Source organism: Thunnus albacares, chromosome 1 (assembly GCF_914725855.1).
Source record: "Thunnus albacares chromosome 1, fThuAlb1.1, whole genome shotgun sequence".
Lineage (NCBI taxonomy): Eukaryota > Metazoa > Chordata > Actinopteri > Scombriformes > Scombridae > Thunnus > Thunnus albacares.
Genome location: NC_058106.1, coordinates 22289482 through 22310636, shown reverse-complemented (window position 1 = coordinate 22310636; position 21155 = coordinate 22289482). Strand labels below are relative to the sequence as shown.

Genomic DNA, 21155 nt, shown 5'->3' with positions numbered 1-21155 from the left:
TTAATCAGTACAAAAACAAACGTGTGAAAACGACAGGCTGTGGTTTTAGAGCTAGCTGTTTCCCCCTGCATCCAGCCTTTATGCTAAGTCAAGTTAACCATCTGCTGGCTGTATGTAGCTTCAGATTTCTGTATAATATGCATCATCTCATCTAACTCTCACAACGAAAGTGAACATTTATCATATTAACTAAAATATCAAACTAGTCCATTAATGATGATCATGTTCTGCTGAGCAAGCAGGAAAAGCCCAAACCTCTCATCAACTAGTTAGAAACTTGTGGAAAGAAATACAGTAGAGGGTGAAGGTCATCAGACTGCACCATTTACAGTAGTTTTTACAGCAGTGCAAGCAGTATATCTATACAAAAACACAAATCTGTTTTTTCAGAAGGCTTGGACACATACAGCATCATATCACACGTTTCTTTAACCACAATTATTAATAAACAAAATTAACCAGACTGTCATGTAACACTGACCTCAGATGACCTGATTGTAACTGAGGCAAGGCTTAAACAAAACTTTTCACCTCTTACAACATGACTTGACATGACTTTTACTAGACAAGATAATTGCCAGGCATTGAGAACAATGACACATATTCAGTAACTTTCCAACACATCCTGAAAAGCATTTCTTGTTCTGTACTGACTAATGAGAACTGACTTATGCTGACTGACACATCATGGTTGGGTATTATGTAAAGATTGCTTTGTTTTGTGTATGCAGATTGGCTACAAATAGATGCCTTCCACATGACCCTGATTACATGTGTATCGTGTAAGTACCCCCCATGTACACTCTGTTCAAACAGAGAATGGTGTTAATGCACTCTGATTTGAAGCACATCCTTCTAATCAAACGAGGCTAGATGAAGGCCAATCTTCTATTACAACTCAAATTTCAGGTGAACCAGATTGAGTTTCACTCGCAGCTCACAGGGTTAAAAAAGGAGTCTAATTCCTTTAAAATGACCAGAAAGTCTAAAAATATAACGCGCAATAGCCGATCATGCCAAACTGTCATTTTCAAAGGCTGAGGAAAATGATAGACGCACTTTCTAAACACAGTTGAATTGCTCCATATATGAGTCATGGTGAATCAGGAACGTTTGTATCTCTAACAAAGCACGAATTGCCTGTTCAAATAGTTTACAGTACGAACATATTGTGCAAACACTGCAACTTGAAACCAGCAAAGTGCATCAAATCTTCATCATGTGGTTGTTGTAGCCCAGACAAAATTACAGAAACACTGATGGGACAAAGCGAAAACCACATAATCTTGCTTCAGACACATTCAGTGTAGAATTAATCCAAGTTCTTAATGGCTTGTTGCAAAAGTCTCCTGATTGTTAAAGTCCTACAGCACTCTAGTTTAGCACCATGTGATTTTCAAAGTAGAATGGAGCCTCTAAAAATCTGATAAGGATCAAGACTGCATGAATGTAAAATATGTCACACACATTAAGCTGCTTAATTGAATGAAAGAAAATGACGGCAGTAATATGATTAAGAGAAATGTTCTTTTGAGTGTTTGCTGTCAGACACAGCACTCAAAATGTCTTAAAACTTAAAAGCGGTGTTGTGTAGACGTGACAACCTGCAGCAGGAAGCTATTGTTCATGCAATAAACAGGGTCATACCAATTACAAATAAATGATACAACAACATGGCGAGGCACTAATACAGTCAGTAACAGGTCACGTTCTGACTCAATACAGAACTTCCCGTATCATGATTACTAATTAGCAATTATCAAAGTGCCTGGACCCACCCAGCTGCTGGAAGAGCAGAGCAACACTCTTGCATGTGACGGGCAATGTGTCGTTCAGGGGCGTCTGGATGAGTTGCCTGTCTCCTGCTCCCAGGCTAAACAGCTTCTGTAAAGAAAAACAAAAGCAGCAAAGGTCAGAAAACAGTCATGGAAAAACCCTAACGGCCACTGTGCCTACAGGGCAAAGCAGCTCTGCAAATGACACTCATCCATTCAGATTTATAGCAGAGTGTACTGTGGCTGCATTAAATGAAGAAGACACATGGTGCTCAGTGTGACACAAACACCGCAGCTGCAGGGCTGAATTAGCCATTTGAATAGGCTTGCTTGTCATAGAGAAAAGAAAACCTCAATTACATGTTCACCAAAATATAACTGGTACAGCACACGGCTCCAGCAATTTCACAGAATCCATTAAACAGAAATATTATAGGGTACTGAGGACTGAAAAGTGGAAGCCTGGTAGTGGCTTTTAAGATGTAGAAAATAAAAGTCCTCCAGTCAAGTGAAAAATCAAAGATCTCCATTCATACAATTCCTGACATACCTGTATGTTTAACTAGGTGCTATTTTGACAAATCTGTCTGTCCCACTGCTGAGGTTCTGCCTAAAGGCAAACTTTAGGAGTTGGGATTTTAAGTGGCGTCCTGCTGGGGAACAGGGAACATACCAGATTCTTTCCTCTTACAGCACATAAACAATCGTTTAAAACAAATTCTCAATTTTTACCAGTGATGAGGATTTTTCCACAGTGGCAGTGGTAAAGGTGTACAATTATTTTCCAACGTGACTGAGACACATTTTGCCTCCTGATTTTTTTTAAGGTGCACGTTAGTAATCTATTGCCTATTTCACTGCATTCATAGTATTACCTTCTGACATTTGGCCACCAAATGACGTTTTTTTAATATGTATTCCTCTAAATAGCTATAAACACAGTTTAATAAGTCTGCTCTCTTTTGCCCCACTATAGACTGAGGTATTTAGCTCAGAGTGACACTATGGAAAAAAAATAAGAATATGCATTAGAAAATTATGGCCTGTGGCTGTTCAACAATCTCTGGCACCATCTGAACAAGGCATTCCTGTAGCTGCACCATCCAGCCATCACTTCACAGGAGAAATAGATTGACCTTAACCTTTTCCAGCAGCAAAGCGGATCTGTAAGAGACTGTGGTAGTTTGAGCATGCTTTGCCTTAGTTAAGACTTACCTGGGATCCACCAGCAACAGGAACCTGGAATACAAAGAGATTGGCCACCAGACCCTCTAAAGGGAAAGTCAGGCTGTCGATGTACACAGTGTAGATCAGACCCAAGCATCCCTGGTAGGACAACAAGTGAAATACAACTTAGACATTATACACAGACACAAACTTCATATATTGTAATCATCAATATTGCAGCTTATGTGTCACTGACCACACTAGTTCATGAATATGTGACAGAATACAGGATATATATATTGTTTTATGCAACCACCATTGGTCACTTATATTTACAGATTTAGTGACAAACAACATTTTCAGAGATGGACTGTTTTTATATAGTGCTTTTCTAGTGTACCGACCACTCAAGGTGCTTCACAACACATGCCAAAATTCATCCATTCAGACACACATTCATACACTGATGGCAGAGGCTGCCATGCAGGGTGCGAGAGAGTAGTATGATTATTCACCAAGTGCTTCCTGAAATCACAAACTGGTAAAGTTCATCAATATTTCAATGTTTGATTCATCTGTGACATTCAGATTTGATAATATAATTTATTCTAAAAGTGTGCCCTGTTGGGATGACTGACAGCGAGTCTGCAGCATCAACTTACCAGTCAGCGATGAAAAGATCAGAAGTGTTTATGCCTCTATGTCTCATTTACTTTACTGAAATGCTTGCTTATGCTTAACCAAACTCGGCAGACAGCGCAAAGTAGATTAGCATCATCTCCGAAATGCAAGATGAAAGCACTGATTTGTGAAAAAAAAAATCGGAGTATTTCTTCTAAACGAGACAGAAAAATATTTTTTAATGAAGATTTAATCATATGGTGTCTTATTACCCGGAATATTTCAGGATAATCCAGCCTGGACACGAGAATGAGACTTTTTGGTGCAAACACTTGAGCTGGCTGGATCAGTCCATCCTCCTCTGCCTCTTCATCTTCATCTCCATCAGCCTCAATACTCTTTGATCCCTGAAATATTGAAAAAAAGAAGCTATTTCAGTTGGAGAGTTCAAGAAAGTGCCATAGCCTACAGCCCATGAACTGTAGTGCAGAGCATGCCAGCACCGCTGAGCTCCCGGTTTAGCCTGTAAATTCACTGTGCGCCTTAACCTCATCACGTTTTATAGTACGTGTCCAACATGTTTTCCACAGAAAAACAACTGATGTGGTAATGTATAATACTAAGTAATGTATGCTGAAATTTAGTTAGTTTAGTTTATTGATGGCATCGTAAAAGACACTTGGAAATGTGCTTAATTACTCCTACCAAACAAAAAAAGACTCAAACTAATTGCGTTAGACAAAGTCATAGATTCTGACCATAAAAAAATCTTAAAAATACTCTTCTATCCCCAGAGAGGAGATACAGATTTATGGAAGTTTGGGCTGTTAATTATCCCCTTCTCCAATCGCTCCCCATTTAACATAGTTGCTCATCCCACTGGAGCCACTGAAAGAACACAACACATATTCTAAAATTACGATCGAGTTAATAAAAGCTCTCGCCCACAAAGATGAGTGGATTTCCTTAGAGAGGAGCCAAAATAAGTTTAAGGGATTAATGTTGATTCCCTCCAAGAGTCACATACTGTACTAACACAGCAAATGCAAAACAGATACCAGTGATGATGCCAAAGATGCTAACAACTCCACAATGTTTAGTAAATATTTTGACTAGCAGATTATTATTATTATTATTTCCAATTAGCCATTAAAACAATATCCTTAATCTTAAACCACTTATACATTGAATTTATTGAATATTGCACACATAATGTACTTTATGTGCAGAGTGTATATCCAAAAAAGACCCCAACAGAACATATTATAAGTATCCAATTGTTTGGCTTATTAGTATTCTAATGCTTGTAATAGTAGGCAAAAAAAACATTACCAGAAGGAAATAATGACCTAGAAAAGTACAATTACTGCAGGAAAACTGCTACATATGAGGCGTTAAAGGCCAGGCATGACTACACAACTCACTGTCTTGTCATTTTTGCCATTTGATATCTACGTGTCCCCAAAGTCACAACAAATGTGTTGTGCAAGAAACAGTGTCAGTCTAGATCTAATTGTCTCTATTGTGGATCGTCCATCAGGACACTGATAAACCAACCCCTCAGTGCTCATTCCTAACTAAAGCCCTTATCACAATCTAGTATATTTCTCCAGGCAGTGAAAACATGCCGTAAGTGCTTCAGTATCTTGGGACCGAGGAGTATGGGATCAAAATATCCCATTCAGATGGGGGTAACATTTCACCATTATTCTTAGGATTTGGTTCAATTATTAGACAAAATACATTCTTCTGCCGCCTGTCTGGATTCTCTCTGGAATCCAGTTGGGTAGATAAGGATGTCAGTTTAGAGAATAAAGATTGTTAAAACACCCTCACGTTTTCAAAAAGGTCTTCAGTGCCATACACTGAACCCAGGAATGTCTGTTTGTTTTGCAGTAACGTGATGTCTGGACGAGGCCAAATATAGCCTAATCTCATTATGAATGTGAGGCTGACATAAACAGTGAGGTGGTATTGTGGTTAGAGCGCCCAATATACTCATTCACTATACATATAAGCATCCGTGTTTCCTGATAAAATGTATTTTTAGAATATATAAACATCTCAGTTATTATAAGCTGTTCTAGATAGGAGTATAACTTAAATAGCTTTAAAGTAAACTAAATAAACAAAAAACGAACACAAGTGTATGTATAACAGATTGAATCTCTTCCTGATATATTAATGTCCGCATCATGTTTTGTTTTATAAGTATGCATAGCACAACCTCACTGATAGCTTGTGTTGCGAAGGTTACAATTCAAACAAAATCCACAGTGTAAATTTCAATGTCAAATTTCAAAGTCAGATATTAATGTTTTACTCAAATAGTCATAACCTACACTCTCTGACTGGTTGCACTGACTTTATTTTGCATAACTTCCTGCTTCTGGTGTGGATGCCTTACTGGAGGCATAGTTTGTTTTAATCAGTGGAACTTATACAACCTGGTCAATAATCTTGTGAATAATTGAATTTAATTGATGAAGTGGGAACTTGACACTGAAGAAGGAATTCTGATTTAAGTCAACATTTTGAGATCAAGTGAGAAATTTGAGACCCTGTGCAGATGTGATTTGATTATGTTTTAGTCACTGGCTGCAAAATATTTCAAATGTTTACACTCCTCCAAAGTCACAAAATGAGTGAAGTGAAATGTATTAGTCCCTTTCTATCATGCCTGCTAAATATATCAGGTTGAACTTCTTCTGCAAAAGTAGTTTCTCTGTGACTTGATTTCGTCCTTTGCGAACCTGATATAAACATTAAATGTAGTACGTGTGAAAAACAAAGTTTCTGGCCTTCGCTGATAGCCTTGGCAGTCCCTAGACAACAGTAAACAAAGACACAGTTAAAAATTAGAACCCATAATCAAGTCTAAATCTGTTGTTAATGACAATTTGTATTCTCTCCACAGAGCTGATGGGTGAGTATAAAAAACAGACCAATGAGGAATAAGGTTTCAATACTGTGCAACCAGTGACAAGCAATGAGATTCAGTCTGTCACTAGGCTCTTCTGAAAAGACCCCATAACAGTCAACAACAGGGATATTTTTGGTTATTTACTGTCTTTGATGTGGCAATTTTCTCTATATCCGTCCTCCTCTGATGCTTTTGAAGCACTGCGGAAAAATGTGACCAGTTATGCAAACAGAGGAATGTTTGTATAATTACAGTCTGATTCACACAACAAGCTTAAATTGTAAAGTAAAGGAGGAGGATGCGCCACTACAGTGTTGACTCTGAGCATTCCACTAAAGTGACTCCTCATCCATTTCTCATACACGGCTGCTTTTCAAATTCAACTCAAACTCGTTTTGCTGCTCCAACTGGAATGTGATTGACGACTGCCTTCCACATGCGAAAGGATGTGAAATCGCAGTGGGCAGAGGGACAGGAGTCATTTAAGGCCTCTTACAAAGGCAAACACAGTGAAACAATTAGCCTGGTATTCTGTGGGCTCTTGGCAGTGAGAGACATTAACGAGATCATTCATAAGTATAAAAATGATCGCATCCAAACAAATCTATTGTAATAAATAATTTATGGGGTTTTGCACATTAATGCTGCGACTACTAATCTGTAATCTAACACAATCTTGTACGCATGGGTAAACCAAATGAAAGAGTGCTGAAGAGGTGCACAGGTCCATCCTCTCTTTTGTATCAGCACCTCTCATCCAGTACACTATTTATTAGGCTGGATCCAAGCAGGCTTTTGTTTTCTGCTAATGCCTCAAATTCTGGAAGACATCACGCACGCGACAGACATTCCTGAAAGTTACAAATGTGCCAAAGAACTTTAAAAAACAAAACAATAAGGCTAAAATGGAAAACAGAAAATGAGAAACATCCCGTTGCCCAACCAATACATCCCTGAAGGCTTCCGAGAGTCATGAGAGAGAAACACAAGGCTGAATGTGACCTCGCGATCATCATGAAGGTTGACAAAACTCATCATTATCATTGTGGCCATCTTATAACCAGCCCTTATGAGGAGGAGATACAGATTCCTCTACATCAGGATTAATGAGGCTAGTGTGGCGGCTCAGTGGCTAGCACTGATGACTCACAGTTATGTGGGCAGGTCACACGTTCCTTCCTCTATTCTTATGGGCTCCATTTAGTGCTCCTATTTACTCCCACAGTCCTAAAACTGCTGCCCCTTAAAGTGTCTTTAGTTATGACTGTGATTGTCTGTGATGGATTTAGACCTTCACCCCAGTGAATTCTGGGATAAGCTACATCTCCCTGTGACCCTCAAAGTGATATATTAGTTAGAGAAAGTAAATAAATCAATGACAGTATGAATAAAACAGCACAGCTAAGTGCTTAAAACTCACTCACACAAAGATAGTAAGGGACATGTTTAGCAGGATCCCTCAGCTTGGCCAAGCATTGACTGTGTGTGTGTGTGTGCGAGTAAGTGTGTGAGTGCAATCTTACCTGCAAATTGACCTCTGCCTCATAGAAAGTGAGGCAAGAGCAGTAGTGTCTGTCTGAATCGATATCTGTCAGCACAACAGTGAAGAAGGTGGGTGCTTTCCTCTCCCTGTATAGCCTCCAACCTCCAGGCTGGCAGAACTGCAAAAGTATTCAATAAAATACCATTAAATGAGAATATCAGAGAGAATAATCCACACAGCATGGTCATACATACACAGTGTTACAGCAGCAACAAGAAACCATTTTGAAGCATCATACATGAGAGGACACATGCATCTATTGCTTTAAGTTGAATCATGAAATGAACTTTTCAGTGTTTGTTGATTTAAAATTTTTAAGAGCTAAGTGGTTATTATGTCCACTGTGATTTTCCGCTGGTACCCGTAACCCGTAAACGGACAGGGCATCAGCATATTAGCCCGTCTATTCCTAATACCCCCATGGAGAGTACAGACAGGATGTCCTGTTTCAGTACAGCAACTGCGTTTGCTCATCTGAGTCGGGAAGTGGCATGTTCAGTATTTATTTTTCCTTGAAAAGGACAAACTGCTTTCGCTCATTAACTGTCTGATCATAAAAGGAAACATCTTAACAAATAAGATTAATGGAAAAATACTGAATTCAACAGACAACGTTAAAGACAAACTAGGAATAAACAACATACCAGATGATTACAGTTTAGCACAGTAGATGAAATTGAGGTTGAAACTCAGACTGATAAACAAAAATTTCATATTCCTGTGATCACAAATTAAGCAATTAAGTCCCGCCCACCCTGAAGGGAAAAACAATTTATTGCTCTCTATTGACTTTGTATTGCGTGAACGTACCTTACATCTACTAGCAAACAACAGAAAAATGGCTAAAAGCTGCTGTGTGGTGGGATGCACTGCCAACAAGGTAAAGAACCCAGAGTAAAATATTTATAAACTGCCGGACTGAAAAACTGAACCTTTAGGAAGACAAAAGTGGATACAGTCAATAAGATGTGAGACATTAGCGAAGAATGGGAAAACTGTGAGATCTTGACACTCAGTATGCCTACATGTACAGCAAGCATTTTGTCACTGCTAAGTCAAATATCCAAATGTCAGTTTTATATTTCTGCAAGTTAAACTAAAGCATTTTGACAGTATGCAACTTGTTATAGTGGAATGTGGATAAATCAGAAAACTATGAAGAACTATGTTTGCAAGCAAGCAAGGTAAGGAGAAGGGACACTGAGATAGACCAACAATATTGAGTTTGTCAATATACCTTTTCCTCTCTGGTAGACGTAGGATGCTAAAATAATCCTTTGACATGCTGAAATTGAATGTTTTTCGCTAACTACAGGCATTTTGTTAGCATTTCAGCTGTTGGTTGCATACACTGACTGTATATAAATATGGACACCGTGCCTCCACTTCCAACTGCTTTGCAAAAGCGAAGCCAAAACATCTCATTCCCATCTTGCTTATGTGATGTCATTTGGAGCCAGAGTCTGCACAGCAGAGTCCGGCTTGAGAGCGGCTGTCACAGCTGTCAATCATGATGTTTTTATATCGTCAAATAACTAATTAAAAGAAAATTTATCAGAAAAATGAGCACTTGGAAAAACATTGATGTGATTAGAATGACCTTAAATTAAAGAAACTATGTTTGGGAAAAATGTATTTGACGTGTACTTTGATTTTTTAGTTTGACTCATGTCCCATCCGCTAACATGAAAGGGGGAGGGACTTGTGAAATATACTGCAGCCGGCTGCTAGGGGGCAATCGAGATGTTTTGGCTTCACTTCTGGGGAACTGTCATGTTGTTCATATTTATATACAGTCAATGTTTTCCTACTATGGGGTTGATTGTTTTCCCCTACAGTAGGCGTAGTTTTCAGACTATGACGTGTTGCACTCTATTTGTTGTCTCTATTTAATCCAGACTCATTACGAATATTACGACGTCAAGCACTTACAAATTTTTCCTGGAATAGCCTATATGACTATTTCCAAATACTTGACTTGTTTATCGAGGTGTTAGGAATCACACAAATCAACAATTTGATAAAACCTGAGCCATTTTTAGTAAACTGTGGGCACCGAAACTCAGAAAGACTGTTACCATAATAAAAAGCATCTCAAACAAATTTTAAGTCCCAAAGCAACAGCGTGAGTCATAACCAATCCTGACACAAAACATCTGGTAAGTGTGGAAAAACACAAGCTTTTTCTGATACAGTGTTTTCAGTAAACTGATATTACAGATGAACATAGACACAGTGTCAGACACAACTGACAAAAAAAAAAAGTTCATTCCACATGAATATTTGATAATATCTAATGTCTTCAACAAATAAATAATCATAAAATTATTTTATTTTTTGAAAGGCAGACTCTGAAAATGAAGAGTGGCAGGGAGAGAAAGAAGAGGGAAATATTATGGGAGGCAGGCGGGCATTTGGTCAGAGAGTCAAGTGTTTGTGTCTGGTCTCTCTGTTTTTGCTGGAGGCCCAACTGGCCTGGCTCTGAAACGGTGTTTAGACTGCTCCTCAGGGGTTACGAAGCAGATCACATGGAGGAAGAAAGAGGAGATTGGGTAAAGGAGGGGTGGGTGAGGGCCAAACAGATGGATTGACGGATACTGGAGATGGATCTGTGTACCAGCCGAAGACAAATATACTGGTATTGTAGCGTGTCTCGAGGCAGAAAAAGATGAGGAGTAGAGAGGGAGAGACTTGAAGAAGAGAAGGAGAGTGGTAGGGAGAGGAATGGAAATTAAGAGAGGAAAAGGAGGGAGGGGGGCTTTGGCTTGTTCAACCTGGAGGTTTGGACCAGGATGCCACCATCCTCCAGCAGATACAATAGCTTGCAGGAAATCTGTTAAACCTGCATTGTGGTGCGGTGAGTGTGTGTGTGTGTGTGTGTGTGTGTGTGTTTGTGTGTGCGCGCATACACACTCAGACAGGACTCAAGGACAAGTGCAGATAACTGTGATCCTGTTCTAAACTATTCCAACTATGCCATTCATTGTTGTCAAAAAAGAGATAAACACCTTTGGGACCACATACCTAACAAGATCACAGGAGATGTAACATCCTGTGTGTGTGTGTGTGTGTGTGTGTGTGTGTGTGTGAGCTGTGAGGCAGAGCGACACACAGAGAGCATGTGGAGGAGCGAGAAGTGAGAAGATTAAGTGACTTCCCTGATATTAAATCAGTGTTTCCTTTAAGCTGTTATCTTGCCTGTAGGTCTGCAGAGAGACACTTGAGAGCTGGAGCAGGTTCAAAGACACTTTGGGGAGTTCGGTGTTTAGTAAACTTCACTTTATTCAGGGACCGTTGCATCCAGACAGACTACTGACATAATTTTACATACTTACAACTGTCTAACCAAAAGATGAATGTTGTAGTTGGATCCAGTAAGGATTTTACAAAAGGGACCAAATTCAATGAAATGAATAAAAGTCAAGTAAAATGCTGATTCCATTTATCTTCCAACAGCATCTTTATTTAATCATGTAGTACATTGCTGAGGCTTTAAACATATTTTCATGCAATATTACCTGCTTATGACTCTAATTATGAGTTTTAATGTTTAAAACAACTGAGTGTGCGTCCCACATGAAGGTATTCTCATATGGTGTTTGTTGTTTGTGAATAAACTATTTGGACCAGGTTGAATGTTTTGATTTTAGATTCTGTGCTGCTTCACTGCAACTATTATATTAAAAGCAGGGAATCACCCATAGGGCTGCAGAGCTTTCTGCAAAAGTTGTTTATCATTTTAAATTTAACTACGCACAACTGAGTGTAAAGAGAGAGAAAATATGCCTATGCTAATTATGTATTTAAACATCCAACTTGAAAAATGATGTCACTTGCAATTCAGTCAAACACAGATGCCACCACATCTGAGACTTGTCCTAGTAGGCAGAGGGGATTAAGAAGTGATGCTAGAGATTTGAAATCTAAGATCAGGATGAAGGACGCTGTATGAATGACAGAGAGGGGAAACAAAGATAAAGATAAAGATGAAAATATTAAAATGGTCAAAAGGTCATTCTGCAAAACATTAATACCTACAGAAAAAAGCCAGTATGTCAGTGCTTTTAAGCTTTTCGGGTCTTTTTTCTTTGTGCAAGTCTCTGTAAGTGAATGATACTGAACTGCCACTCAGCAGCAAAGCTGAGAGAATAACTAGCGAAAGCACTGACTGACAGTATCAGACACAAGCTGTACTGTACAATAAGCTATAGCATGACACAGAAATCCACTGCAGTGCAACAGGTGCAAAGGTCAACACGTAGGAAATATAGCCTTTATACAGCACAAACACACACACACACACACACACACACACAGCAGAGAGAAAGGACATCTCCTATTCCCAAATTAGACCTTAGTCAAGTGACAAAGGAACTCTGGGACACACTTGCTGTATTGATGTCAAAGCCGAGTAAATTGCTGCCCTCCAGCTAAACCCTCTGCATCACATCATGTGCTGCAGCATGGCATGACTGACTCCCACCCAACTGCACTATTCACCTACTCAGTCACTGACACAGGATCTGCAGCCTGACCTGCTAAGCATCGTCACAACAGCGTGCTCGAGGAGCAGCACCAATAAAAAAAAAAGAAAAAGACAAAACACCCCAACACTCAGAGGCTTTGCCTGATTAGGACAGGGCTGCATTCTTATACAGTGACGAGACACTACTGCCTGGTCAGGCCGGCCCAGGCCAGATATAACTGGGGCAGCAGCCATTTCTAAGGATGACTCAGGACAAAGAGACACACAGAATGGTATCTTGTGGCTTTGTCTTTTTCTGATATAGTGCAGCTGAAATATGACTGGAAACAGGTTTACTGTGTTTTCATTATGAGCCTAACATTTGAGATTCCTGTACATGGAGAAATACAAACAGACTTCGAAGGGTCATAAACCCTTTAAAGAGTTCCCGTTACCACAAATGAGCTAAATCCCGCAAATCCTTTCAGAGAGGGACTTATTTCAGAATTTGGTTGAGTTACAAACCCAAAGGAAATCAAGCACCAAAGTTCCTCCATGTTTTCTCAGCACAGCAATAAAATGTGTGCAGACTGAACTGTCTCCTCTCATCTGTGCATTATCAAGAAGCCCCCCTGCACGTATGTTTTACAACATAAAAAGACTCTGCTTTGAATGATAATTTGTCTCTGACACAAAAAAGTTTAATTATCTACTTAGAAATTCTTAAAATCTTCTCCTTCAAGCTTCAACATCACATTTGTAGAGTTTCATACTGGACCACAATCGGCTGCAAAACTAGTTGTGATGTCTCAAATCCTGCTCATAGTACGTACACGCCTTAAACTCAGATTGAAAGTGAGCGCAGAGAAACTTTCCCTCTTCAGCAGATGAATATGAAAACAATCCTCAAGTGTCAAACTCTTACTATTACATCATTCTGCACAGTGAAGCTCATACATCCAAGTTAAATAACAATATCCAAAACACATTTTTGAGTGGAGGGGGAACTTTAAACTGCATGAAAGAAAAACATCAACATCTTGCTGCTCCAACAATCTCAAATGTTAAAAAGAGTGTCACCGAAAGGGAAAGATGTTTGATTGGAAAAAAAAAAACAAGAGATTATCATCTGTATTGGTGAACTGTAAACTGCACCTGAATGTAAAGTAACAGCCAATATGCTCAGGAAAATTTAGCAACAGATGTGCGTTACATCGTGTACTTCCATCATGCTCTTCCTTCTACCTTGTTCTTTCCTCATTCATTTGGAAAAGCCACATGCCAGGAAGACAACACAATGACGGAAAGTGAAGTGCGAGGTGTCAAGGGCCAGAGAGGGACTGGCCGGGGGTGAGAAGGTCAGTGGCGTGCTGCCTGCCCTGCACTCCTGCTTTATCAGGTCTGCAGGATGAGCGTGAACAAAACAACCAGAGACGGCTGCTGAAGCCGAGCAGTTTGGCGCACAAACATGCATGTGTTTCAACCCCCCCCCCTCCCTCCCTCCTCACCCATCTCCTTTGCTCAAGGTCAACGTGATGAATACAAGAAACAAACTTGTCAACAAAATGACTGTAATAGACCTGTTATCCAAACACTCTCTAGCAGTTGCAGTGAGTTAATTCACTATGCCAAAGCTAAGCTCCATCACTCAGCTACCCTAAGGTGGCATCTCCCCTCTACTCTCATTTCTCATCTCAGCTTCCCTGCTGTCACCAACACTCCTGGTTTCCCTTTGCTGATCTATTATGCAATACCAGGCACACATGGTTCATTTTAGAGATAGATATTTTTAGATGGCCATGATGAACTGGACCACAGTAATAAAAAAAAATGTCTAGTCAGGCAGGACAGGAAGAGTCATCTAGCAAAATTGAAAACTGTACTGTACACAGCTTTTCAAGCTTCATAAATGCCATATGTGTAGGAAATGTTACACCAGAGAAAAAAGCTAGCATGGAGTTTATTTATAGCACAAATATAAAGAGTCATTTTTTTTAGCCACGCACAGCCCATCAAACTCATAAGACAACTCAGCAGAACCCCCCATTTCCCCCACATCCCTCGGGAAGATTTGTTCACTTTAGGGCGAATACTTGGGTTTATTTCAAAACACAGCATAAATTAAAAACATACGGCCAGTTCACCACATGCAACTTGAAAACAGAAATGCTTAAAGAGGCAAATAAAAAAAGACCCTTTGGAGAATTTGACATTCCTACTCTTAAATCAATCCACTGTCAGATTAATTCATCCTGCTCTCTCAACCGCAAACCTGAAGCGCCTGTGTGATGTTCACGGTTGGCATGGAAGTCCGAAACATGAAATGGACATTGTTCTGTCTCAGTTATGTCCAAAGTAGGTTAATGAACACCATATCTCCCAAGCATAAAGGAGTTAAATCATAGTTCAGCTAAAAATCTGCTGTGAAATACACTCAAGAGTAGAGAAATTCCCTTTCAGAATCCAAGGAAAGTCCATGGATTTTCCCGGCACAGTTTAATAGTAGATCCTAGCGGTAAAATTGATATGAAAACCACTTGAGTAGTATCAAAACAAGCTTAAGCCAATAAATTCTCCCATTTCTGTTATGGAATCTGTCGAAACTGAAGTGAGTACAGCGGCGGGGTCAACTGTGTGAAGCTTATGGGATTATAGCAATAACAATCGATGACTTCTGATGAAGAATGATCCAGTCTTTCATGTATGAACATGCCTGCTTGAACTACTGGGTTAATCATAGCCTGACAGTTTGTCATCACCCTGTACTTTCTAGACAAGATTAAAGTTAGGTCAAAGCTGTGTAATAACTACAGAGTTTCACAATTCCTGTGAAGTGTCTTATATTAAACAGAGATCTGGCAAGACTGTGCAGTTGGCTTTGCAAAGTAAACCATTAAGAATATAGCCAAGGTATTGGTAGATAAGTGACAATGACTACTGCTGAGTGCAGCACATATTGTGGTACATGTGGATGACTCAATAAGTTCCAAAACAAAATACATGCTAAATAAAAAAAACAAAAAAACAACCCAGTAACCTGTGAACTGTACGAGAATTACGGACAACAAGATTCCTCCGCACTTCCACATGGAAGAGCAACAAATAAAAATGGACATCAACGACTACACTTTGTGACAGCCACAGTGAAAAACACAAACATATCTGTTATCTATTTTGGTCCTCCTACCTGACCTAAACTTTAGGTTGTGGAAGTGAAGGATGGGGGCTTGTTTCTACTGAATATGTGACGGGGATGTGAAACAAATGTAAGGCTTTATCAGAATTCAAAGTGGTGATTTCAAGAATGAGTACTGAATCATCTTTTACCACAAATACAAATACAGTACTCTTAATAATTAACCTCCACTTTTGAATAAGTGACTCTTACAAGTGTACAGACATTTTTTGTATGAAATATACACAGTGGAAACAAGCCTTTTTGGATTTTTTGTTATTTAACCCTTGACTGTAACTATTTTACATCTGTGTGTTTTGGATCATCAAATAAATTCAATCAATCAATCAATCAATCAATCAAGCTAGTAGAGGAAAGTGGTAGTGCATAGTAGTAGTCAAACAATACATTGACTATTTTCATCTTTAATCTTTACTTTCAGTGTAACTTTAACTTTAACCTGTAGGGCCTGACAGGTGAGTGCTTGTGTGTTTCCTTAGGTCATAGGTGGCTTATAGGTCATCTACCTCTGTTTTATTAAAGTTTTGTTCTATCAAGAACCATGATGCCTCCCCAGGAGAGTCATCGTCACATCTGGCCTCCAAAGCTAGACTGCCTGCAGCTTGTATTTAGCCTTTGAGCACTTCACCTGCATCTGTATGACTGTGAGCAGGCTGTGGCTTGTATATGTGTTAGTGCAGCACGCACTGCTGTTTGCCACAATGTATTTTTTGATAGTACCACTGGGGGCACCAAAGTTGAAAATTGTTAAATCCTAAACAGGGGCTGTAAGCACAGTTATGAAGTGGAAAAAATCCCTGCAAAACATATTCCACTTGGAAAAAACAACAAGAAAAGTTTAGACAGTTTGGAGGAGAATATTAAAAGACCTCCCTGAACCAGAAATACAGACAAGACAGATTTTTTGGACACTTATCATTGTTGTTGACCACATACACAAATTCAACTTACTTGTGATTTCAAAATATTTTTTCATGGAGTGTTTTGGTCCACTGTTTTTTATCAGTTTTGATCAGTACCACATTGGTACAGCTTTTTTTTCTTCTTTTTTTTTTTTTTTACCCATTTCGGCTGAGGATGGGTAAACACGGTTGTTCTTTATTTCAACTGTAAAAAGTAAACACAAAACATCAAAACACACTCCTGAGCACATGGGGTGATGAATGAAAGAGCAGGGTAAACAGCTTTGTCCTGAGGTTGTAGATCAGTACAATGGCTGTCCTGCGTCAGACTGCTGAGCCCCGGCCTTTAGAGTGCAGTAAGATAATGGCTGATAATGACCTGGCTAGGGAACAGGTGCTTCCTCCACCGCCTTGTGGGGGCCCAGGCAAAGTTTCACCATTAACCTCAGTCTCTCTTCTGCTGTTAATCAGCTCAGTTAAAACCACAGCAAGTTTTTCCTCTCTCTTCACCAAACATTAACACTGTGGGAGGAGCAAAAGTAAATCTGTGCAGTACACGTCAGTATGTTGAGTGTATACAAACACAGTAAAAGCCTTCTCTCATGTAAAGCTTCACACAAATAAAGTAAAAAAAAAAAAAAAAGTAAAGTTTTATGTTGGAACAACAGGAGAGCAGCCGTTTTCATACAATAACAGGTACATACAATCTTATGTTAATATAAGATTTCCTGTTCCGGCAACCACACAATAAACTAATGGGTGACATGTCTAAATCTGCAACTTAAACATAGCGAAACATCTTTTTGAAGCTGTACACTTGAAAAGCAATTATTTTCCCAAAAAATGTCTGACAACTGGACTGGACAAGAGGAGTTAGCCTTCTGAGTGGAAAGGAAAAATAATGTGCACACTAATACATATCCTATTATAATAATAATAATATTAATAATAATTAAAGCTGCAAGCAGTGTTGAACAGGCCTTCGCACCCTTGCGCACGTCGGGCCGCAGTGCAGTCGAAGGGCTTCTGTCACGGGCATGTAGATGTCTCCAGACCTGGGCTGTTTTCAGACAGTGCAAGAAGGAGATAAACATCACTTGTCCACTATTTTTCCTGCTGCTGGGCTGCTTTGCTGCAATTTCGTAGGGGGGCACTATTCAGCCAGTTTGCATCACTGAATATTGTCAGACGTGTTCACGCCGGGACTCTTATCAAACATGTAAAGTTTGGTGCAGACTGGAGCATGTACAATAAAGTTATAGCAACTCCCTCTGTCATGGCGAAACATCAAATCTCAATGGTGTGAGGATGAGAATTTTCTGAAGGGTGAGACATGGCTGTCTTGCTCACACCTGTGTCATCAAAATTATGCAAGTTTTGGGCCCTTTCACTGAAATTTCAATTAATAATTTGAAAACTTTTGATGAGTTTGTGTGTAAAAGAAATTAATATCCTAATTAAGAAAAGAAAAGTAAAGACTTTTAACCCACCTGACCTGGTCAAAGTTTGATTGAAATGTGTACTGTTAGGTGTGTAGAGGCAATAAGTAACTGCAGCTGGACACAGAAAAATACTCATATATTTGAATGGAGAGTGTGAGCGAACCACAAGGTGCCTGGGCCCTAATAAAGGAAAAACTGCAGTACAGAGCTACAAATTTTAGTTTTGATTTTATTTTTCTGCAGCACTTTATCACTAAACTGTCATTCTCACTCAATGAGCTCCATTCAACTCCCACACCCCCCCCCCCCTCCTATTCTCTCTCTCTCCCTCTCAGTTGGAGAGGAGAATGTCACTCTTCTTGTGAAATATCCTCATAAATCCCATGACTTTGGCCAAATCCTACATTAAAAATCACATTTATGTAGGAAATTTCGTCGCAAATCCATTGATACAGGTTTCAAAGTGGTCAGACTTATAGTTCAGACATCAGAACAATTTGTTTGACACAAAGTCCATGCCTAGAGATTGCCTCCCCATTGGTTTACATTGTAAGGTGTGATGTGGCACTACAACTTTCAGGGCTTACAATATCTACATTGTTCGAGTAATTACAAAGTTTTTAACAACTTTTGTTCAGCACAGTGTCATAAGTCATGTATTCAAGTTTGAAGCCGATACCATTAACGCCCTAGGAGGAGATAGTGTTTCTTGAGGGTCTAAAATTGACGCTAAGTCATACTTTGATGGGCATATTGTTGGATTTAGGTCAGGGGTGTCAGCGTATGATTTGTAGGTCTTGATGAGACGAATAATTGAGTTTTGGTTCGATCTCTCTACGACATTCGTACAGGCCGTGGCAGCCATTTTTGATACATAGGTGGTGCTATAGAGCACATTTTGGCACTTTGGGGGATAATTTTTACATTTTATCAAATTTTTCACCAGACCATTAAAGAAATTGCCTTCCTTATTTCAGCCTCGGTTATGGGTAATTCCCGTCCAGCTGAGAGCTTGGGCACGTCTATGTTAAGGAGAAACTGACCTATATCTTCTCGTGAGGCATTATTAGATATGGAGGATGTGTATAACTTCTAATAATATTGTTGGAATATTCCATTTATGTCTTTAGCAGTGAAAAACTGTGCATCCCCGTTTTATAACTGGTATGGTGTTAGCAGAGATTTTTTCCTTTAACTGTCTAGCTAATAATTTACCCATTTTCTCCCGACCCACATAAAAGTTTGTGTGGTGAGTGCATATTCTGCTTTTTTATTATAAATTTCATGTAAAGAGTATTTAAGCTTACAGAGTTCTTGAAATTTCCCATCCGAAAAGTGTTTCGACAAATCTAATTCCTTATCTTTTATCTCTTTTTCTAAGTCTTTGATCCTGGTAAGATTCTCTCTTTTATTTTTAGCGGCTGAAGAAAGAAAAAAGATAATTGAAAAAGAAAAAGGAAAAAAAAAGGATAAAACGCGTGAGGTCCATGGGATTAACGCCGCTCCAACGGTGCCCGTCCTGTGTCAAAAGAAGCCTTTCCTTGGCCTGCACAGTGGTCCATTCAGTTAAGTACAAAATGCATAGTCTCACATTAGGTGTAAACAGTAGCTCACCTCACTGCCTACATTTCAATCCACAGTTCCTCCTAGTCCTTGCTCATTAATGACTTTCTCCGCGGCTTCAACAGTGTTGCAACTCACGTTTTTTCCTCTCCATTTGAAGTGGAGCGTTGCGGGGAAAGCCAGTGTGTACCTGATGTCAAGCTTGTGTAATTTGCACTTCACCGGTGTGAATGCTTTCCTCTTCTGCACTAGCTCTCTAGACATGTCCGGAAATACAGATAGACGACATTTTCCCCAGACAAATCCTTGCTTTTCCTTAGCTGCACTGATCACCTTATCCTTTGCGGATTGCCTCAAAACAGATCAGCACCGGTCTTGGGGGCTGATCTATTTTTGGCATCGGTGCCAGTTGCCTGGGCACCCTCTCTATCTCCAACTCCCCGTCAGATTAACACCGAGACCCTCTGCAAGAATCTTCCGGACACACTCAAACAGTGTCTCATTAGTACCAAGGGTCTCCCTTGGTCCCACCAACCTCACATTATTTTGCCGGCTTTGGTTTTCAAGGGCTTGTACTCGGTTCCACAGTTGCTCCGTCTGTTTATCCTTGTTCGCCTTGTCATTCAGCAACTGCTCCGCTGTCTCCTCCAGGTGTGCGATACGCCCTTCTGGCTTGCCCAGCCTCTCCTGCATGGCCGTCACCGTATTATTCAGCTCCGCCGTTGCTTGTTTAATGGACGAAACGTCAGTTGCAACACTCTGCAGCATGTCGTTCATCTTTGAAATTTCTGCAAACAGCTTTTCAAGACTATCCAGCATGTTAGTGGTTGAAAGGTGAGCGTAAGCTGCACCGTGCTCATCCTCATGTGCCGGATTTTTCTGGGTAGACGTGCAGGAAGAGCTTTTGAAGTATTTCGATGTCGCCATGTCTTCTAAGCCTTTTCCTGACCGAAAATATTCTGTTTGAGCAATTAAAGTATTCTGAATGAGCGTTAGATTACTTAAATATGCACTTTGACACTAATAACTAAAAAACTAGCATGTGCAGGATGAGAGCTCCTCTAACTTGCGGCCATCTTGGATGCTGCACCCACGTGACTCTCGGTCTTCGCCCCTTTGGCACCAGGCCACAGGAGCTCTACATACGGCTTTGGTCTAAAACAATAACAAGGGATGTCCAACCTCACATCCCCTGTCCAAAGTCATTATATCATATGTGAATGCACTACAAGCATTGTTTATGGATAGCAGCTAACAGCAGTGTTTCCACAAGGATGTGTTGTACACGTTCTGTGAAAAGTAGAGGTCGTCTGCACTGTATTTTCCTACACAGTGATCTGTGGGGTGATTGTAGTCTGACAGTCCAGCAGTTACAGCATTAGACTTGTAATTAAGTGAAACTTTCCCTCTTAAGGCATCAAAACTGTGCCAGGTTGTGCCACACTGGTACTCGATTTCTCTTAGTTCCAGGTGGCCGAGTGGTTACAGTGTTCATCCTCTGATCATATGACACATAAATGTCGAGAACAAGACCCAGTAAAGAGTTAGGAGTCATGGT

At 39.8% G+C, this 21155-nt stretch overlaps 1 protein-coding gene across 5 annotated transcripts in view; it reads right to left on the bottom strand.

The window, feature by feature from the left end:
• Positions 1-21155, bottom strand: part of sbf2 (SET binding factor 2) — a 122463-nt gene that overhangs the window by 59334 nt on the left and 41974 nt on the right. For all 5 annotated transcript variants that reach the window (XM_044349858.1, XM_044349866.1, XM_044349838.1 and 2 more), the window contains 4 exons: positions 8010-8147; positions 3836-3970; positions 2991-3101; positions 1779-1884 (listed from right to left, as the gene is read on the bottom strand). In XM_044349858.1, coding sequence (XP_044205793.1) covers positions 1779-1884; positions 2991-3101; positions 3836-3970; positions 8010-8147 — 490 coding nt within the window. The remainder of the gene's footprint in view (positions 1-1778; positions 1885-2990; positions 3102-3835; positions 3971-8009; positions 8148-21155) is intronic.